The sequence below is a fragment of the Diceros bicornis genome, chromosome 2, assembly GCF_020826845.1.
Source record: "Diceros bicornis minor isolate mBicDic1 chromosome 2, mDicBic1.mat.cur, whole genome shotgun sequence".
Classification (NCBI taxonomy): domain Eukaryota; kingdom Metazoa; phylum Chordata; class Mammalia; order Perissodactyla; family Rhinocerotidae; genus Diceros; species Diceros bicornis.
In genome coordinates, this window is record NC_080741.1 from 89,343,345 (window position 1) to 89,359,490 (window position 16,146).

General features: G+C 47.1%; 1 protein-coding gene across 1 annotated transcript in view; it reads left to right on the top strand.

Moving 5' to 3' along the window:
- The first annotated feature begins 3,977 nt into the window (after positions 1-3,977).
- RAB43 (RAB43, member RAS oncogene family) overlaps positions 3,978-16,146 on the top strand; it is a 36,670-nt gene continuing 24,501 nt past the window's right edge. The window contains exon 1 of the mRNA XM_058566312.1: positions 3,978-4,227. Coding sequence (XP_058422295.1) covers positions 4,024-4,227 — 204 coding nt within the window. The 5' untranslated portion in view covers positions 3,978-4,023. The remainder of the gene's footprint in view (positions 4,228-16,146) is intronic.

A 16,146-nucleotide genomic window follows, 5' to 3' on the forward strand; every position in this document is an offset into this window, starting at 1 on the left:
ACCCCACCCTTTCAGGTGTTTTCATATCTGCTCCCCTCTTGCTTCACCCCCCCACCCCAAAAAATAATGTAGAGGGAAGGTCTCCTGTAGGGCTGACCCAGTACAGAGTTCCTGTCACAGAGTATTTTTCTGCAAGGCACTGAGCCTGGGTTTCTGCCTCAGTAAGATGAGAAGTGGGGAGGGCAGATGTGCTCCCAGGTCCCTCTCGCTGGGCTATGTGGGAGTCTGTGAAAACTGGCATGTTTGAGGGGCTGGGAAATAGTGGAGGGGCCTCAGGGCAGGGGAGCCGATGATGTTGAAGAGGTGCGGTGGGCCTTGAACATGGGGATGTTCCTGAGGGTCTGGGGCTTGTCAAGGAGTCTGAGCAGGGGCAGCCGTGTAAGAGCACTCCCCTCAGGTCCACTTGGTGGCGTGAGGGGCTGCAGGGCCATGTAGAAGCTGAGAAGGGACAAAGCCAGGGCAGCCCTCCAGGGAAGGCAGGCACCTGGTCTGGGGGTAGCAGAGTGGGTGGGAGGGTGCTGTGGAGGTGGTGGAGGTTGGAGTAGGGGTGCTGAGAGCCGGGTGATCCCGTACTTCCAGTCAGAGCCTCAAGTGTGAAACTGGTACCATCAAATGAAGCAGGGTTCACTTGGCCCATGTTTATGATAGTTTGGGGTTCTGGGAGGAGAGAGAGAGTGAGATGGATGGCTTTTCTTTGGCCACCAGAGGAACTGAGGGCTGCTCCCGGGAGGGAGCCTTCCCAGCCCTCAGCTAGCGCGAGCCCAGGGCACCTAAGGGTACAACTGCTGCCGCATATTTTTGCATTCTTACTGCTTTTAGTTTTCTAGTATTTTGCAGCAAGCTCTCTTCTACACTAAGAGTACAGGGTATCATGGTTGGTGTCTGGTGTTCTTCATGGAGTTTTTTCACCTTTCTTTCTGATTGGGGCACATTTTCAGCACTGGCCTGGGCACTACCAAATAAAGAAAACATGGATGATATTGTTAGAGGCTATATATTTTATAATGGTAACTGTAGAAGGAAAGAAAAAGATGAGAAAAGGAAGGAAGGAAGGAAGGAAGGGAGGAAGGAAGGAAGAGGAAGGGAGGAAGGAACCAAGGAAGGAAGGAGGAGAAAGGCACTTGTTCCTCTAACCACTTGGAGGAGCTCTGATACACGGAACAGTGGGGTGACAGCAGATGCTTTCAGTTATCAACTAGGATGGTGCCACCGTGTGGCAATAACCCAAACACAGAGAAAATTCACTCCGTCTACCCACCATTAGCTTTAACAATGTTAAATTCTTGATACATTAAAAAAAATTGGGGATGTGCGTTATTTAAAATTTTGGGCGGTGAGACATCATAAACATTTTTGCATTGCTCCATTTCAAATGAGCATAATTCAATTTCAGATAAAATGCCACTGTGCTATTCAGGAATTTACCACGAAAAGAGAGGAAATGCAGATATTTTTTAACAGCTTTATTGAGGTATAATTTACTTACCATCCATTGTAAGAGTACAATTTAATGATTTTAATAAATTTCCTGAGTAATGCTACCCTCATGACAGTCCAGTTTTAGAACGTTTCCATCACTGCACAAATGCAAGTGGTGGCTGGGCTTTCTGGCAAAATCCGTACCCAGACTAACATGCTCCCACCCCATCCCAAACCAATTCCAGGCAAGGCTAATGTAAAGGCCAGTTCAGCTATCCAGCCACTTGCTCACCTCGCCCGGAAGCTGTCAACGTTGTTCCTTCCTTTCCCCATGCCTCCAGTGGGTGAGAGCCTTGGCTCATCCTGGCTCCTGGACTCACCTTTCCCTTCCCCCTCTCCACCTTGTGCTCTGGGTAGCCACTCTGAGCTGGAGGCCGACCTTGTTTTCTGGAGTTCTGGGCTTTGACATGCCCCACCTTCCCAAAGCCAACCCCAGCACGCGGAAGCCTTCCATCCCACATCTTTCAGTCTACTTCTACCCTGGAATGGAGGCTATTTCCTGCCGCTCCAGTCTGATGTAATAAAGCTGGGCTCCCAGAATTGCTTTTCCATGGCACTTTGGGAGTTCCTGTCTTGTATTCTTGGGTATTTCCCATGGGAGTGGAGTTCAAACTGTTCCAGAACACATAACTCTTCCACCTTCTCCATACATCTGCCTTTGCCTCTTCAGCGTCTCTCCCCCACCTGGCCAGTGAAGCCAGTCAGGGGTCTTCAGGGGTACTGGTCCTGGTGGACTTGCTCTCTGTGGTCTCCTTAAGCTACGGGGAAGGCTCTTTTCCCTTTTCTACTGGGGAGGGTATGGATTTTTGTCTGCTTTGTTCACTGATATATTCCAAGGCACTAGAACAGTACCTTACCCATAACAGGCATTAATCTTTTTTTTTTTTTGAGGAAGATTGGCCCTGCGCTAACATCTGTTGCCAATCTTCCTCTTTTTTTTTTTCCTCCCCAAAGCCTCAGTACATAGTTGTGTGTCATAGCTATAGAGTTGTGGCTCTTCTATATGGGATGCTGCCTCAGCATGGCTTGATGAACAGTGTGTAGGTCCATACCCAGGATCCGAATGGGGAGAACCCTGGGCCACCAAAGCAGAGCATGGGAACTTAACCACTAGGCCACTGGGCCAGTCCTCGAATTTTTTTAATTACATAGAATTGGAGTGCTGTAGCCCCCTTGTAAGAGGGCATGAGTGTTCTTAATTCCCTCCCATCTTGGTAGCTGGGAAGCCCTTTGGAGGATAGGTCTTATTTCATCTATTTTAAGTCTCTTACAGACGTTTGGGTCTCATTTCTCTGAGACCATCTCGGGAGCTGGTCTGCCCTTCCACAGAACTCTCCATGAAGCTCCCTTGTTCCTCTGCTTAGGCCCCAACTGGACCCATAATGCCAACGGAGGCAGCCCATTCTGAGCCGTTTGGGCAGCTACTTCAACCACTGCTAGGCTGCCTTTTGGGGCTAGGATCTCCCAACTCCTCCTTCTGGCCTAGTCTCCCACCAAACGGGGCTCCCTAATTCCACTCTCCCCAGAATCCTGGGGGGCCCCCTCCCCAGTTTTGTAGCCAGCTTAATTTCTGGCCTCACCAAAGCCTTCTTCCTTCCTTGTAGTGTGCCCCCAGGCCTTTTCCTTCTTCAGGATGGGAAAATGCTACAATCTATCCCATCCTCTGTTACAGGGATTCTGCATTGCCGACCCTCTTAGTGAGAGCACTGAGGTGACACTGCTGTGGTTGTCCCCTTCCCCAGTGATCCATTCTAGAGGACGCCATTCTGGGTCCAAGGGCTGGGTTCACAGGCTCCCAGGCCTGCAGGCCCAGAGACCCCACCACTCCCTCCAGCCTGCTCCTGCCTGTGCGTCTGAAAGAGCAGCAGGTGGGGGAGCCCGGGCTGACCGGCCAGCCCTGGGAGGCGGTGCGGCGCGGGTCGGCCTAAGTAGGTGGTGGGGCGTGGCGAGTGAGGGGGCGGTGCTGCGCGCGGGGTTGGGTTGTGGGCGGGCTCAGCGGCGGAGCTCAGGAGCCGAGCGTTAACGGGCCGAGGGCGGCACTGAGGGCGCCGCCAGGCTGGGGGTAGGGCCGAGGGCCGTGCTGAGGGCCGAGTTTGGCCGGGGGCGGTGCTGAGAGCCGGCCTGGGGGCGGGGTCTGGCGGGGGCGGGCCTGAGAGCAGGTCTGGGGGCGGATCGGGCTGGGGGCGCGGCCGAGAGCCCGCTGAGGGGCCGAGTCCCGCCGGGGCGGGGCGGTGGGCGGGCCTGAGGGCGGAGTCTGATTGGGGGCGGGTCTGAGGGAGGGCCTGAGGGCCCGACTGGCCTGGCGCGGGGCTGAGGGCGGGGCGGAGCCGCGGCCCGCGGGGCGGCGGGCAGGGGGCGGGGCGGAGGGGCGGCGGGCAGGGGGCGGGGCGGAGGGCCGGCCGAGGCGGGGCCGGCGGCCGGCGGCCGGCGGCGTCTCTCCCTCAGGTGGTGCGGCGCTTCCACGTCGCCAGGCGGCCCGCCGCTTCCGTGAGGCCAGGCCGCCGCCAGCGTTCGGAGCGCCGGCCCTTCGGCTCCCGCGCGGCCATGGCGGGGCCGGGCCCGGGCCCGGGCGACCCGGACGAGCAGTACGACTTCCTGTTCAAGCTGGTGCTGGTGGGTGACGCGAGCGTGGGCAAGACGTGCGTAGTGCAGCGCTTCAAGACGGGCGCCTTCTCGGAGCGCCAGGGCAGCACCATCGGCGTCGACTTCACCATGAAGACTCTGGAGATCCAGGGCAAGCGGGTCAAGGTGGGAGGCCGGCCTGGGGTCGCCGCGCCGGCTGGCCTGGCCCTCTCCGGCTGCCGCGCCGCCCGGGCTCCGACGGGAAGGCTTTCCCGCAACGGGATGGGGGATGGTGGAGGGGGGCGCAGCGAGCGCCCCGGATTGTTCCGAAGTTTCTGGCGAATACCTTTTGCTTCCTCTTGCCCTTCGTCCTGTCGGAGCAGGCCTGGGCCTCGGGGTCTGGGCCGGGTTGAGTCCGCCATCGCCGCCCTTGGGGTGCGTGTATGCGTGTATGTTGAGGGGAGGGCGAAGGAGGAGGCCCTGCCACCCCCCCGAGCTCACATCCCGGGGGGACTTTGCCCCAGAATAACTTCGCCAGTGGAAGGCAGCAGGGCGTCTCGGAGTGCGGGGGACAGAAGGGCGCCCAGCCGGCCTGACCCCTCCCGCCGCAGTCGAGGCCCGGGGCTCGGCCCTCAGGTGGGGAACCCAGCCAGAAAACCACACCCCTCCGCGACTAGGAGGGATCAGGAAGTAGTTGCTTCTAGGACCAGAGGGCGAAAACTTTTTGTCAGAATTTCCGGCCTGGCCACGCCTCCCTGCCCTCTCTTTGTGGACACGGTGGGGGAACTTGACTCAACTAGGGCCAGCACTGGGTCCCCTCCCCCAGCTGGAGTTTGATGGAAACTGAAAACTTCACAGGTGCCGGCAGGTGGGGGAGAGGATCAAGCTTTGGCAGGGGCTCCGAATAGAAATAGCAGGATGTCGTTGCCACGATGTCCTGGCAATGGTTTGATAAATAATATTTGTGATTAATGAATCAGAGTTTCTAACCTGAGTGTAAGCCCTCCGTAACAGAGTAGGAGACCGTGGCCAGGACAGAGCATTGTTCTTGCTCAGTAACTTTACTTAACGGTGCTGTTCAGAAATCCTTTCCGTTCTTGCGTGGTTTTGAGTTCACGCGATCTCCAGGACAGCTCTTAGAGCGCTGGGCGGGGCAGCACAGGGCAAGTGTTATCTGCTGTTGTCTCCGCGTTTTCACGAACTTGAATCAGGGTGATTGGAGTCCCTTGGGCCCTGATGCTGTGGCGCTCTGCCTCCCTGGGCTGCTGTAGGCCTGCTTGTGGTTGCCTTGCGTCAGGATACTTAGCTCTTTGTTTCTGCAAAATTGGGATAATTTCTGGGCGTTACCTCCCTCCTGCCCCACCATGGAGAAAAAGTAAGGCAACGGTCTTTATATGACCACAGTGCCGCTAGAGTAGTTGTGACAAGGGAACCAGAAACTCCCTGCCTGAAGAGTTTTCTTTTTTTTAATAGTCTTTTGGGTTTCTGTGTGTTTTGGTCTCCTTGGGATAGGAAAAAAGAGTAAGGTGTGGCAGGTAGCTTTGAGTTATTATTCAGGACCATCCCTTTAGAGCAGGTGGTGAGGGAAGGGCTGTAGGATAGGTGGAGCGTGTCCATGGGCGAGTCTGTGCCCTGTGATGATGCCAGCAGCTGCAGGGAAAGTGGAGTCTTAAAATATGGGCCTAAACAGCGGTGGTGTTCTTGCAAGCTGTCGGCCTGCTCCCACTCCAGTGTTTGTGGTGGCCCTGTGCTCACAGTGGTCAAGGAGGGGGCAGGGTGTTCCTGTTTACCTGGCAAGATAACAACCTGTGCGGAGCCCAGGGTGTACTGTGTACCTGAGCACAGGTTATGCAATGCAGGGCAGGCAGTTCGTGATTTCTTTCCTTATGGTCACTTCCAGATTGTTCTAACTTAGGAGGCAGCCTGGTGAGACTGGGAATGGGAGAACAGTGTAGGTATGGTAAAAAAAAAAAAAAAAAACCCTTGATAGTTATAATCGCTGCCCTTCCTGAGAGTCTGTTGTGTGCCAGCTGTTTTACAGATGTGTTCTTATTATTAACCCCTTATCACAGAGGTTGGGTTTCCCCAGGGCACACAGCTAGTAAGTGACAGAGGTGGGAATTTTTCTTTTGGTTTTTCTGACTCCAGATTATTGAGGTCTTTTCCCTACACGAGACTGCTTCTTAGAGTTTGATTGTTTGGAGTGGGAAAGCCTTTAGCAATTATTTACCTCATCGTTTTGCAGCCAGAGAAACCTGAAGCCCAGTGACTGAAGAGGCTGTGAATTAAAGCTGAGCAGCAGTGGGTGAGGGACAGTCTCGCAAGTCAGGATTTCTGGGCTCTACTGACTCAGCAGGAGCAAGTCATTTTTCCTCTCTCCGAGTCTGTTTCCTCATCTGTAAAATACCTCTGAGGTGTCTTCCAGCAATGTGATTTTTTAAAAAAATCGGGTTTATTGAGGTTTAATTTACACACATTAAATTTTACCCATTTTAGGTGTACAGTTCTGTGAATTTTGACAAACATACAGTCCTGTAACCACCACCACAATCAAGGTGGAATATTTCCATCAACCCAGAAAGTTCCCTTGTGTCCCTTTGTGTCAGTGTTCTCCCTTCACCCCAGCCCCTGGCAACTACTGATCTGTTTTCTGTCTGTATAGTTTCAGCAATGTGATTTTAACCGGAACCTTTGATAAGCCAGATTTCATTGTTGTTGTTTTTGCAGAAAGCATGTCCGCATCAGGGATTTAGTTTAAAAGCTTTCCAGGGGTTGGCCCGGTGGCGCAAGCGGTTAAGTCTGCGTGCTCCGCTTCGGCGGCCCAGGGTTAGCGGGTTCGGATCCCTGGCGTGCACCGACGCACCGCTTGTCACGCCCCGCCGTGGCGGCGTCCTATATAAAGTAGAGCAAGATGGGCACGGATGTTAGCTCAGGGCTGATCTTCCTCACAAAAATAAATAAATAAATAAATAAATAAATAAAAATAAATAATTAAAAAAATAAAACCTTTCCAGGGCCTGTCCAGGGTCCAACAAGCATCCAAGGTGATCTCCTAAATCTCCTCTCCCTGTAATGCTGGCTTTTTTTTGGAGCTTGAGGAACCTTAGAGGTAGATCATCTGGTGGTTTTTCAACTCCTTTGAGCTCCAGTGCTTGGGGTAAAGGGGGAGGGTCAAGAGGCCACATGTTTAGAAGAACCTCAACTAGCTTCTCACCCAGCCAGAGCAGTAGTACTTTTACCTAGTTTTGTATTGAGGATTTCTGAGTTCTACTGTTTATTTGACTAAAGAGTTCTGCTGCTAAAAAAAACTTTGAAACATCACAGATCTATTAAAACCTCTTTATTTCTACAGTCACTTCCCTGCAACCAGAATAGCATCCAGACTCCTTACCTGAAGAGTGGGCTCCTGTCTGCCTTGCCGACTTCCTCGCCCTCCCTCTGCCCCTCACTCACTACTCTCCAGCCTCATAGTCCTTTCTGTCCTTCACATAGGCCTGCCTCAGGCCCTGGGTATCTGTCCCCCTGCCTGTCATACTCTGCTCCTAGATCCCCGTGTAACTGCTGCTTCGTCATTCGGCTCCCACTGTGAATGCCACCTCTTCAGAGAGAGAGGCCTTCCCTGACCTCCCAGACCCTCTATGCCATTACAGGATAAGTCCAGGAGTAAGTTCATAGCACTTTCCAGGACTTGAAATTACCTTGTTTGTTGGTCTCCTCCTGTACAGTGTCAGCTCCTTGCGAGTGCAGGGATACAGTCTGCCTGGAGTACCTGTGAATCCCTGTACCTACAACAGTGTCAGACGCATGGTGTGCAATACGTGTCTGTTAATTGATTTTTATTTATAAAGAAGAAGCTGAGGGGCCAGCCCGGTGGTGTAGCGGTTAAGTTCACGTGATCCACTTTGGAGGCCCAGGACTCTCAGGTTCAGATCCCAGACATGGACCTATGCACCGCTCATCAAGCCATGTTGTGGCAGGCATCCCACATATAAAACAGAGGAAGATGGGCGCAGGTGTTAGCTCAGGGCCAATCTTCCTCAGGAAAAGGAGGAGGATTGGCAATGGAGGTTAGCTCAGGGCTAATCTTCCTTGCCAGAAAAAAAAAAAACTGAGGCCAAAATAAGTGAAGTGACCAGCATGCCCAGGGCCAGACACAAGTCAGTGGCAAAACCAAGGTTTGAACCCAGGATCTGCCTGGTTCCTGGGCCCAGTGCTTATTTTTACATTTGATCACCCTTCTGAGTCTCTCTGAGTTCATAATGATGACCCTGACATTCTGCAAGTTAATGAATCTAGTAAAAATGCAGTTGTGGCCAAGGCACTTTGAGAGAAGAAGGTGGACTTGGGCATTTTATAGATTTTTTTCATTTTTTTTTTTATTGTGGTAACATTGGTTTATAACATTGTATAAATTTCAGGTGTACATCATTGTACTTCTATTTCTGCATAGATTACATCATGTTCCCCACCCAAAGACTAATTACAGTCCATCACCACACACATGTGCCTAATAATCCCTTTCGCCCCCCCCCTTCCCCTCTGGTAACCACCAGTCCAATCTCTGTCTCGATGTGTTTGTTGGTGTTTTTATCTTCTACTTATGAGTGAGATCATACACTATTTGACCTTCTCCCTCTGACTTATTTCACTTAGCATAATACCCTCAATGTCCATCCATGTTGTCACAAATGGCTGGATTTCATCGTTTCGTATGGCTGGATAGTATTCCATTGTGTATATATACCACATCTTCTTCATCCGTTCGTCCCTTGATGGGCACTTAGGTTGCTTCCAAGTCTTGGCTATTGTGACATTCTGCAATGCACACAGGGGTGCATGTATCTTTACACATTGGTGTTTTTGTGTTCTTTGGATAAATACCCAGCAGTGGAATAGCTGGATCGTATGGTAGTTCTATCCTTAATTTTTTGAGGAATCTCTATACTGTTTTCCATAGTGGCTGCACCAGTTTGCACTCCCACCAGCAGTGTATGCGAGTTCCCTTCTCACCACATCCTCTCCAGCACTTGTTTCCTATCTTGTTAATTATAGTCATTCTGATGGGCGTGAGGTGATATCTCATTGTAGTTTTAATTTGCATTTCCCTGATAGTTAATGATGTTGAACATCTTTGCATGTGCCTGTTGAGATTTTTTCAATAATAAGGGTTGAAACCCCAAAGAGTTTCAGGGTGTTTGTCAGCTAACAGAACGTCTAGCCAGCCCCAAACAGCTCACATAGCCTGCTCTGCTGGTTAGTAAGGCTCTGTATGTGTGATCAGTTCCTGCGCTCCACGCCATCTCGATTCATTTGGCTCTAGCTGTGCAGACTGAACTTCGAGAGTGAATCTGCGTGCTGCTAGTCTTTCAAATTGTGGAGTCTCTGAAAAAGAACACTGGATTAGGAGTCTGAAGGTCTGGGTCTTATGTCCAACCCCACCACAACCATGGCCAATTCCTCTTCCCTTCTTGGAGCCCCAGGCTTCCTCATTTGTGAAATGGGTCTAATGATCTTTGCTCTGCCTACTTCTTAAGGTTGTTGGAAAACTAGGGACGTGCTTAAAATAGTTTAAAATTCCCTTTATATATTTTTGCATAGATAATCCATCCACATGGTTTGGAAATTGAAAATTTCAAAGACGTTAAAGGGCATACAGTAAAAATCTCCCTTCCACCTTTGTGCCCCAAGCCACCCAGTGCCCTCTAAGAAAAGGCAGTCGGTTACCCGTTTCTCGCTATCCTGAAAGTGCTATTGTGAATAAAACCAAGGAATTACAAATATAAGGAATTATTTGATTATTGCTGTTGTTACCATTTTTCCTCCTTAGATTAGACAGATTATTTCTTAACCTGTCCCTCCCCTACCCCTCACTCCTCCCCACCTCACTGTCCCGCAGGAAATCTCAGCCACTCCTTGACTCACTCTTATCTGGGGCAACACAAAGGCCTGTTATGTAAACTCGTTTCTGCAGATCACTGGGGACACAGGCCGCAAGTCCACACACACAGGTGAGCCTTGTAGACTCATACCCCTTCTATTCAGCTCTCTATCAGGTTCACTCTCCCCGTGTCAGGGAGGCTGCCAGATCTCTCCTTCACAGAGGTAAAGTCTGTGCCCTGGGGCCTGGGCCTCCAGATTTAGGGACCTTCGGCCTTGGCTCCCAAGCTTCCTGTGGCCCTATAAGTCATCTTTGTTTTTGTGGCATTTCCAAAAGAGGGGGCAGGGCTAAGGTAAAAGGAAATGGCTTCTTTTTAAAGCTTGTATCCTCAGTCCTTCCAAACAGGGGTCTGACTTTGCTCATGTGCTCTTCCTGTTTGGATAAAATTGGTTTGACTTTTTCAGTTTTGATCAGAAATAGCAAAAGATTAGATAAGTTAGATAAGATAGAAGTTCTAGGTCATGTGGTTGTCTGAAGAAGTCTGTTCTTGATACCAGTGACAACCATCCTCGTTGCAAAATAAACCTTGCCTCCTGAGGTTTCTAACAGTCCTGAGGCAGCAAGTGTAGTGGAAAGAGGGCCAGCGTTAGAGCCCAATGGCGCCAGGTTAAAATTTTGGCTTTGCCACATAGTGCCTTGGGCATGTGACATCACCGCTTCTAATCTGCTTCACCTGCTAACCCCCTAGCTTTAAGGACCATAGCGGATCATCAGTAGATGGGAACTGACATTGCTGTGGAAATCACCTGAGAGAGAGAGTGGCGTGGGGAGTCTGGAAGCTTGGCTTCTTAGCCTGGCTGCTTAGCTGACCTTGTGCTAACTTGTGTTATCCTATCAGTGAAATGAAGAAAAGAATGCCTGTCTTACCTACCCATATAGGATTTTCTGTGTAAGAAAAGGCAAGGAGTTGGCCCCCACGGCAGATCTGGGCAGTGATTCCACACTGGGTAGGGATCACAGTGGGAGGTAGAATCGCACAAGGCCTTTAGTACCTTGTGGGTCCACACTGCAGCTCAGGGTGTTGACACGTCTCCTTTCCTTGCTTTCATGTCTTTGGTCTTTAAGCCCACTTGTGTTTTCTTTATCTTCTATTGGCCTTTATGTAGTGCTAGGCCTGTGGTAGGCCCTTGCTGAGGCCTGATGCTGAATGGTTTTCTTTCAAAGCTTTGGGCATGGGTAATCATAGAGTTCAGTAGTAATGGGGCAGCCCTCCCACACACATGTACTGCATCTTCTCGGTTTTCACCACTGTTCTCATACATTGTTCCCTTGGAAGCCACCCTGTGAGAGAGACTCCCATTTTACAGAGGAGGAAATGAAGGCCCATGTGTGGCAAGTCTGAACCAGAACCTAGCCTGCCGGCTCCTAGTCTGGTGCTTTTTCCTCATTGCTGTATCATGCCCTCTACCAGTCCAACACACATGCATGCATGTAAAGGTTTGGGACCAATTTAATATCTAGGCTGTCATATAATCACTTTCATTTTACATTTTTATTAGCAGTATCATATCAACATCATAATGCCAAGTGCTTCTTAAACAAATCCTTATTAATTCAGATTAATTGGGAGAAGAGGTGCATATGGCCAGTGTGAACAAAGGAACAAGCCCATCTTCTAGAATGGCCTACAAAATGCTGTTTTATTGAACATACTGCAACAGAAACCAAGCAGGTGCTATTAGGTAGAGGGCCTCTCTAACCAGCTTTGATGAATTAGTAAATAAGGGCCGTTTGTCATTAATAGCTCCTATCTCTATACCATCACAAATATGTCCTCCTCTGATCTTACTTGCACCACCTTGCCTTGCAAACCTCCCTTTCCTGGATTAGAAAAAGGCGTACTTAATGCTAGATGAGGTGTGTGAGCATCATCAGTTCTTAGAGTTTTTCACACGTGTTCATGAATGATTGAGGTGACGCCATCCCAAATATGGAGTGTGACTAAAAAGTAACATGGCTGATTTTTTAAAAATAACAACCTAGAACTTAAATCTGTAAATGAGTGCTGTCCCTTTCAAAGTAGTGTCCTTGAGAAATTGTGTGCGTATTTCCCAAATGTTTAATCAGCTGTGATGATCCCTATTCAAAATCTTTCTTTTGGTAGGTGTTTCATAGGTGGATTTGATGATTAAAAACAGTCAGAAGGCCACTAGAGCCTACCATAGTGTTAGCAGTTCTTTGGTCCAAAATGAGGTCTGACTATAAAATCACAATTCTGGTTCACATTAGGCCGGAAGGCTTACCCAAGGAGTGGGTAAGTGTGGTATGTTTTGGGCAGTGACAGGTGGTTGGAGTAAGCATGCTGCCTCCTGAGGTGACTACTTCTTAAGGGGACAAGGTTCATCTTGATTTGAGAGGCCTCCAACTCACAGCTGACAGTTTGTGGGTCATTTCTCCTCCTTGCACCAGTTTCCTGTCTGTGACATGAGGATGTTGGACCATGCTATCTCTGAAGGATTCCACTATTCACCAAAAAAAGTTGCTTATAATTTCAAGCCAAGTAAGCCCCACCCCTGCCATTTTTATGCCTTAGAAGTATAAAAATTAGATATTTTTTTAATTTAAAAATATTCTGTTTGCATTTCCCAATGAAAAACTGATGTTTTTGGTTTAACTTGTTTTTTACTCTTGGATTTTAACTCTCTAATGGGTAAACAAATAGCGGATGATTTGATGATGAAAAAATGGATCATAGCTGTCAGAATAAACTTCATTTTGCTAGCTATGAATTGTTAATGTCTGCCATTACATTATAGATAAAATACATGTAGGAAAATACATATAATGTTTACATTATAGATAAAATACATAGAAAAAATCAATTTGATGAAATATATGAAAATTCTGTGAAATACATAGAAAAATCACATATAAAAGAATCAGTTTTATTGTTGGAATCACAAGGTAAATACCTCAATGTAAACTCTGACTCTACAGTTTTCTTTGGGTTATTTTCCCCAGAATAAGCCCTTGACAAGTGTTGGCTGAATGAACGAGCAAGTGAGTGAGTGAGTAAGAGAAAAGGGAGACCCACATCTGAGCAGGAAAGGGTGTCAGTGGATCTGGAGGCCCTGCTTGAAGAGTGAGGCTCATGCAAGAGCTGGAGGGCACCTGGGTGTAGAGGGGGAGATGAATGTGAGGTGAAAGGGAGACCTCGTGGGAACTCAGAGCTTCCCCTGCCGCTGGGCAGGAGTGTGGTAATGGGTGGGAGGCCCTGGTGCATTAAGATACTTTGGGGCAGTTTGCTATACATGCGTATACATGTATGTATACATCAAGAGATTATTATTTTGCTTTACGTCCCGTCTAAAGTAGCACTCTACCAAGTTCCTTTTTTGAAAAAAATCTTTATTGATAGAATCCATATACTATAAATTCCGCCATTTAAAGTGTACAATTCAGTGTTTTTTTGTTTTTTATTTTATACTCACAGAGTTGTGCAAACATCATCACAATGAATTTTAGGATATTTTTGTCACCCAAAAAGGAACCTTGTACCCATTAGCAGTCAGTCCATTTCCCCTCGCCCCCCCAGCCCCTGGTAACCACTTGTCTGCTTTCTGTCTCTGTAGAGTTGCCTGTTCTGGACACTGCATATAAATGGAGCCATACAATATGGCGGGGTTTCTTGTTGCTGGTTTCTTTCACCGAGCATAATGTTTTAATGTCTAAGTTACTTTTTGTCCCTTCCTTGCCCTGCTTTGTTTTCTCTTCCTGGCACTTACCAACACCCCAAGGCCTGCTCACTTGTTTGTTCCCAGGCCCGGGAGGGGATGTGAGCTCTGCCTGTGTGCCTACCCGTGACACTGCGCCTTCCCTGCTGGTATTGATGAGTGAGTGAAGTACTCTGCCCTCCCTGTTTGGTGACTGACTCTTTCCACTTAACGAAGCGCGTCTTGACCTTGGTTGGATCGATTAGTTGTCTCTCTTCCATGTCGCCCCCTAGTAATTTGGAAATTATATATATGCTATTTCTACTCATTGTGTTAAATTTTATATGCATATTCAAACTTATATTTTTCTATCTACAGTCTAGAATTAGTGTCTATTTCTTTGACCTGAAGAAGATAAGAACTGTGGCGCACTTTTCCTCCTTCCTCATTGCCTCCATCCCCCGTTGAAATCATCTAGGATTTGAGTTCTAGATTGTTACTTTTTTTGACGTTATGCATCAACAGTTATTTAGATTTAATTCTAAGTTTTATTTATTTATTTTTGGTTTGCTGTTCTTTATTTCATTTTCATTTTGCCTGAATTGTTCCTCAAGTGATTCTTACAGAAAGAGTCTATAAGTGATAAACTTTCAGTAACCACATATCCAAAATTAACTTTATTTTCCCCCTACTTAGATGTTAACTTGGCTAGAAATAGAAATCTACTTATAAAATAATTTTCCTCATAACTGTGAAGATATCACACTGTAGTGTTAAAGCTCCCAAATGCTGCTAATGTGATGTCTCAGTCTAGTTGAATTATTGTTTGCTTGTGATCAACTCACTTTTTCTTTTTATAAGCATTTAGGTTTTAAAAGAAATGATTTCTGATGTTCTGAAATCTTACCATAGTGTGTCTAGGTTGTGGGATATTTTTCATTCATCCTGCTCTGAACTCAGTAGGTATAACCAATACTAAAATTCCTGTATTTCTAAAGCTCTAAGGAATTTTCTTTTATTCCTCGGATTAGCTCCTTCATGTCATTCTTTCTGTTCTCTCCTCTAGAGGTTGCACAGGACAGGAGCTGGAACTTAGTGTCTGTCCTTTACGTCTCTTACCTTTTCCTCTGTCTTGACAGCTTGTTCTGTTGTGCTGTGTTCCAGACAGCCCCTGGGCTCTACCTTCCAGCTCACTGATTGACTTGTCAGCTGTATCTATTCTGATAATCATTTTATCTTTTGGTTTCTTTATTTTGACAATTACATTTTTCATTTCCAAGACCTCCAGTTGGTTCTTTTTCATATCAGTAATATTTTCATTCTTAGGATATTATTAATACTCTTTTATTTTTCCCAGCTTTTTACTATGAAAAATTTCAAACATAGAAAAATTGAAATAATAACACGGTGATCCCCACAGATACTCTCCCTAGGAATCAGCAATTGTTCAAGTTTTGCTGTATTTGCTTCATCGTTCTATATATAATTTAAATTTTTTTATTTGAAAATAAGTTGCAGGTATCATGATACTTCACCCCTGGATAGCTCAACATACAACTTTTAAAAATAAGCACAATATCCTTATCACACCTAAGCAAATCAGAATTTCTACAATAGCATCTACTGTCTAGTCTATTTTTAAGTTTCCTCAGCTTTCTCCGAAGTGTCTTTTATAGTGTTTTCCTGCCTTGAACCAGAGTCCAGTATGAGTTTAGTCCAGAACAATGCCTCATTTTTTTTTAATGACATTGATTTTTTTTTTTTAAGAATCACTTTCTGGGATGGAAGACAATACTCCAAGCTAATGGCAAACAAAAGAAAGCAGGTGTTGCCATACTCATATCAGACAAAGTAGACTTCAAGATAAAACAGGTTAAGAAAGACAAAGAAGGGAAATATATAATGATAAAAGGGACACTCCATCAAGAAGACATATCACTTATAAAGATATATGCACCCAACATAGGAGCACCAATGTACATAAAACAACTATTAACAAACCTAAAAGGAGAAATCAACAACAACACAATAATAGTAGGGGATCTTAACACCCCACTTACAGCAATGGATAGATCATCCAGACAAAAAGTTAATAAAGAAATATTAGACTTAAATGAAAAACTGGACGAGATGGACCTAGTAGACATATACAGAGCACTCCACCCAAAAACAGCTGACTACACATTCTTCTCAAGCGCGCATGGAACGTTCTCTAGGATAGACCATATGTTGGGAAACAAAGCAAGCCTCAATAAATTTAAGAAGATTGAAATCATAACAAGCATCTTTTCAGACCATAAGGCTATGAAACTGGAAATGAACCAGGAAAAAAAAACTGGGAAAGTGACAAAAATGTGGAGATTAAACAACATTCTACTGAACAACCAATGGATCATTGATGAAATTAAAGGAGAAATCAAAAACTATCTGGAAACAAACGAAAATGATAACATGCCATATCAAACCATATGGGATGCAGCAAAAGCGGTCCTGAGAGGGAAACTCATAGCGATA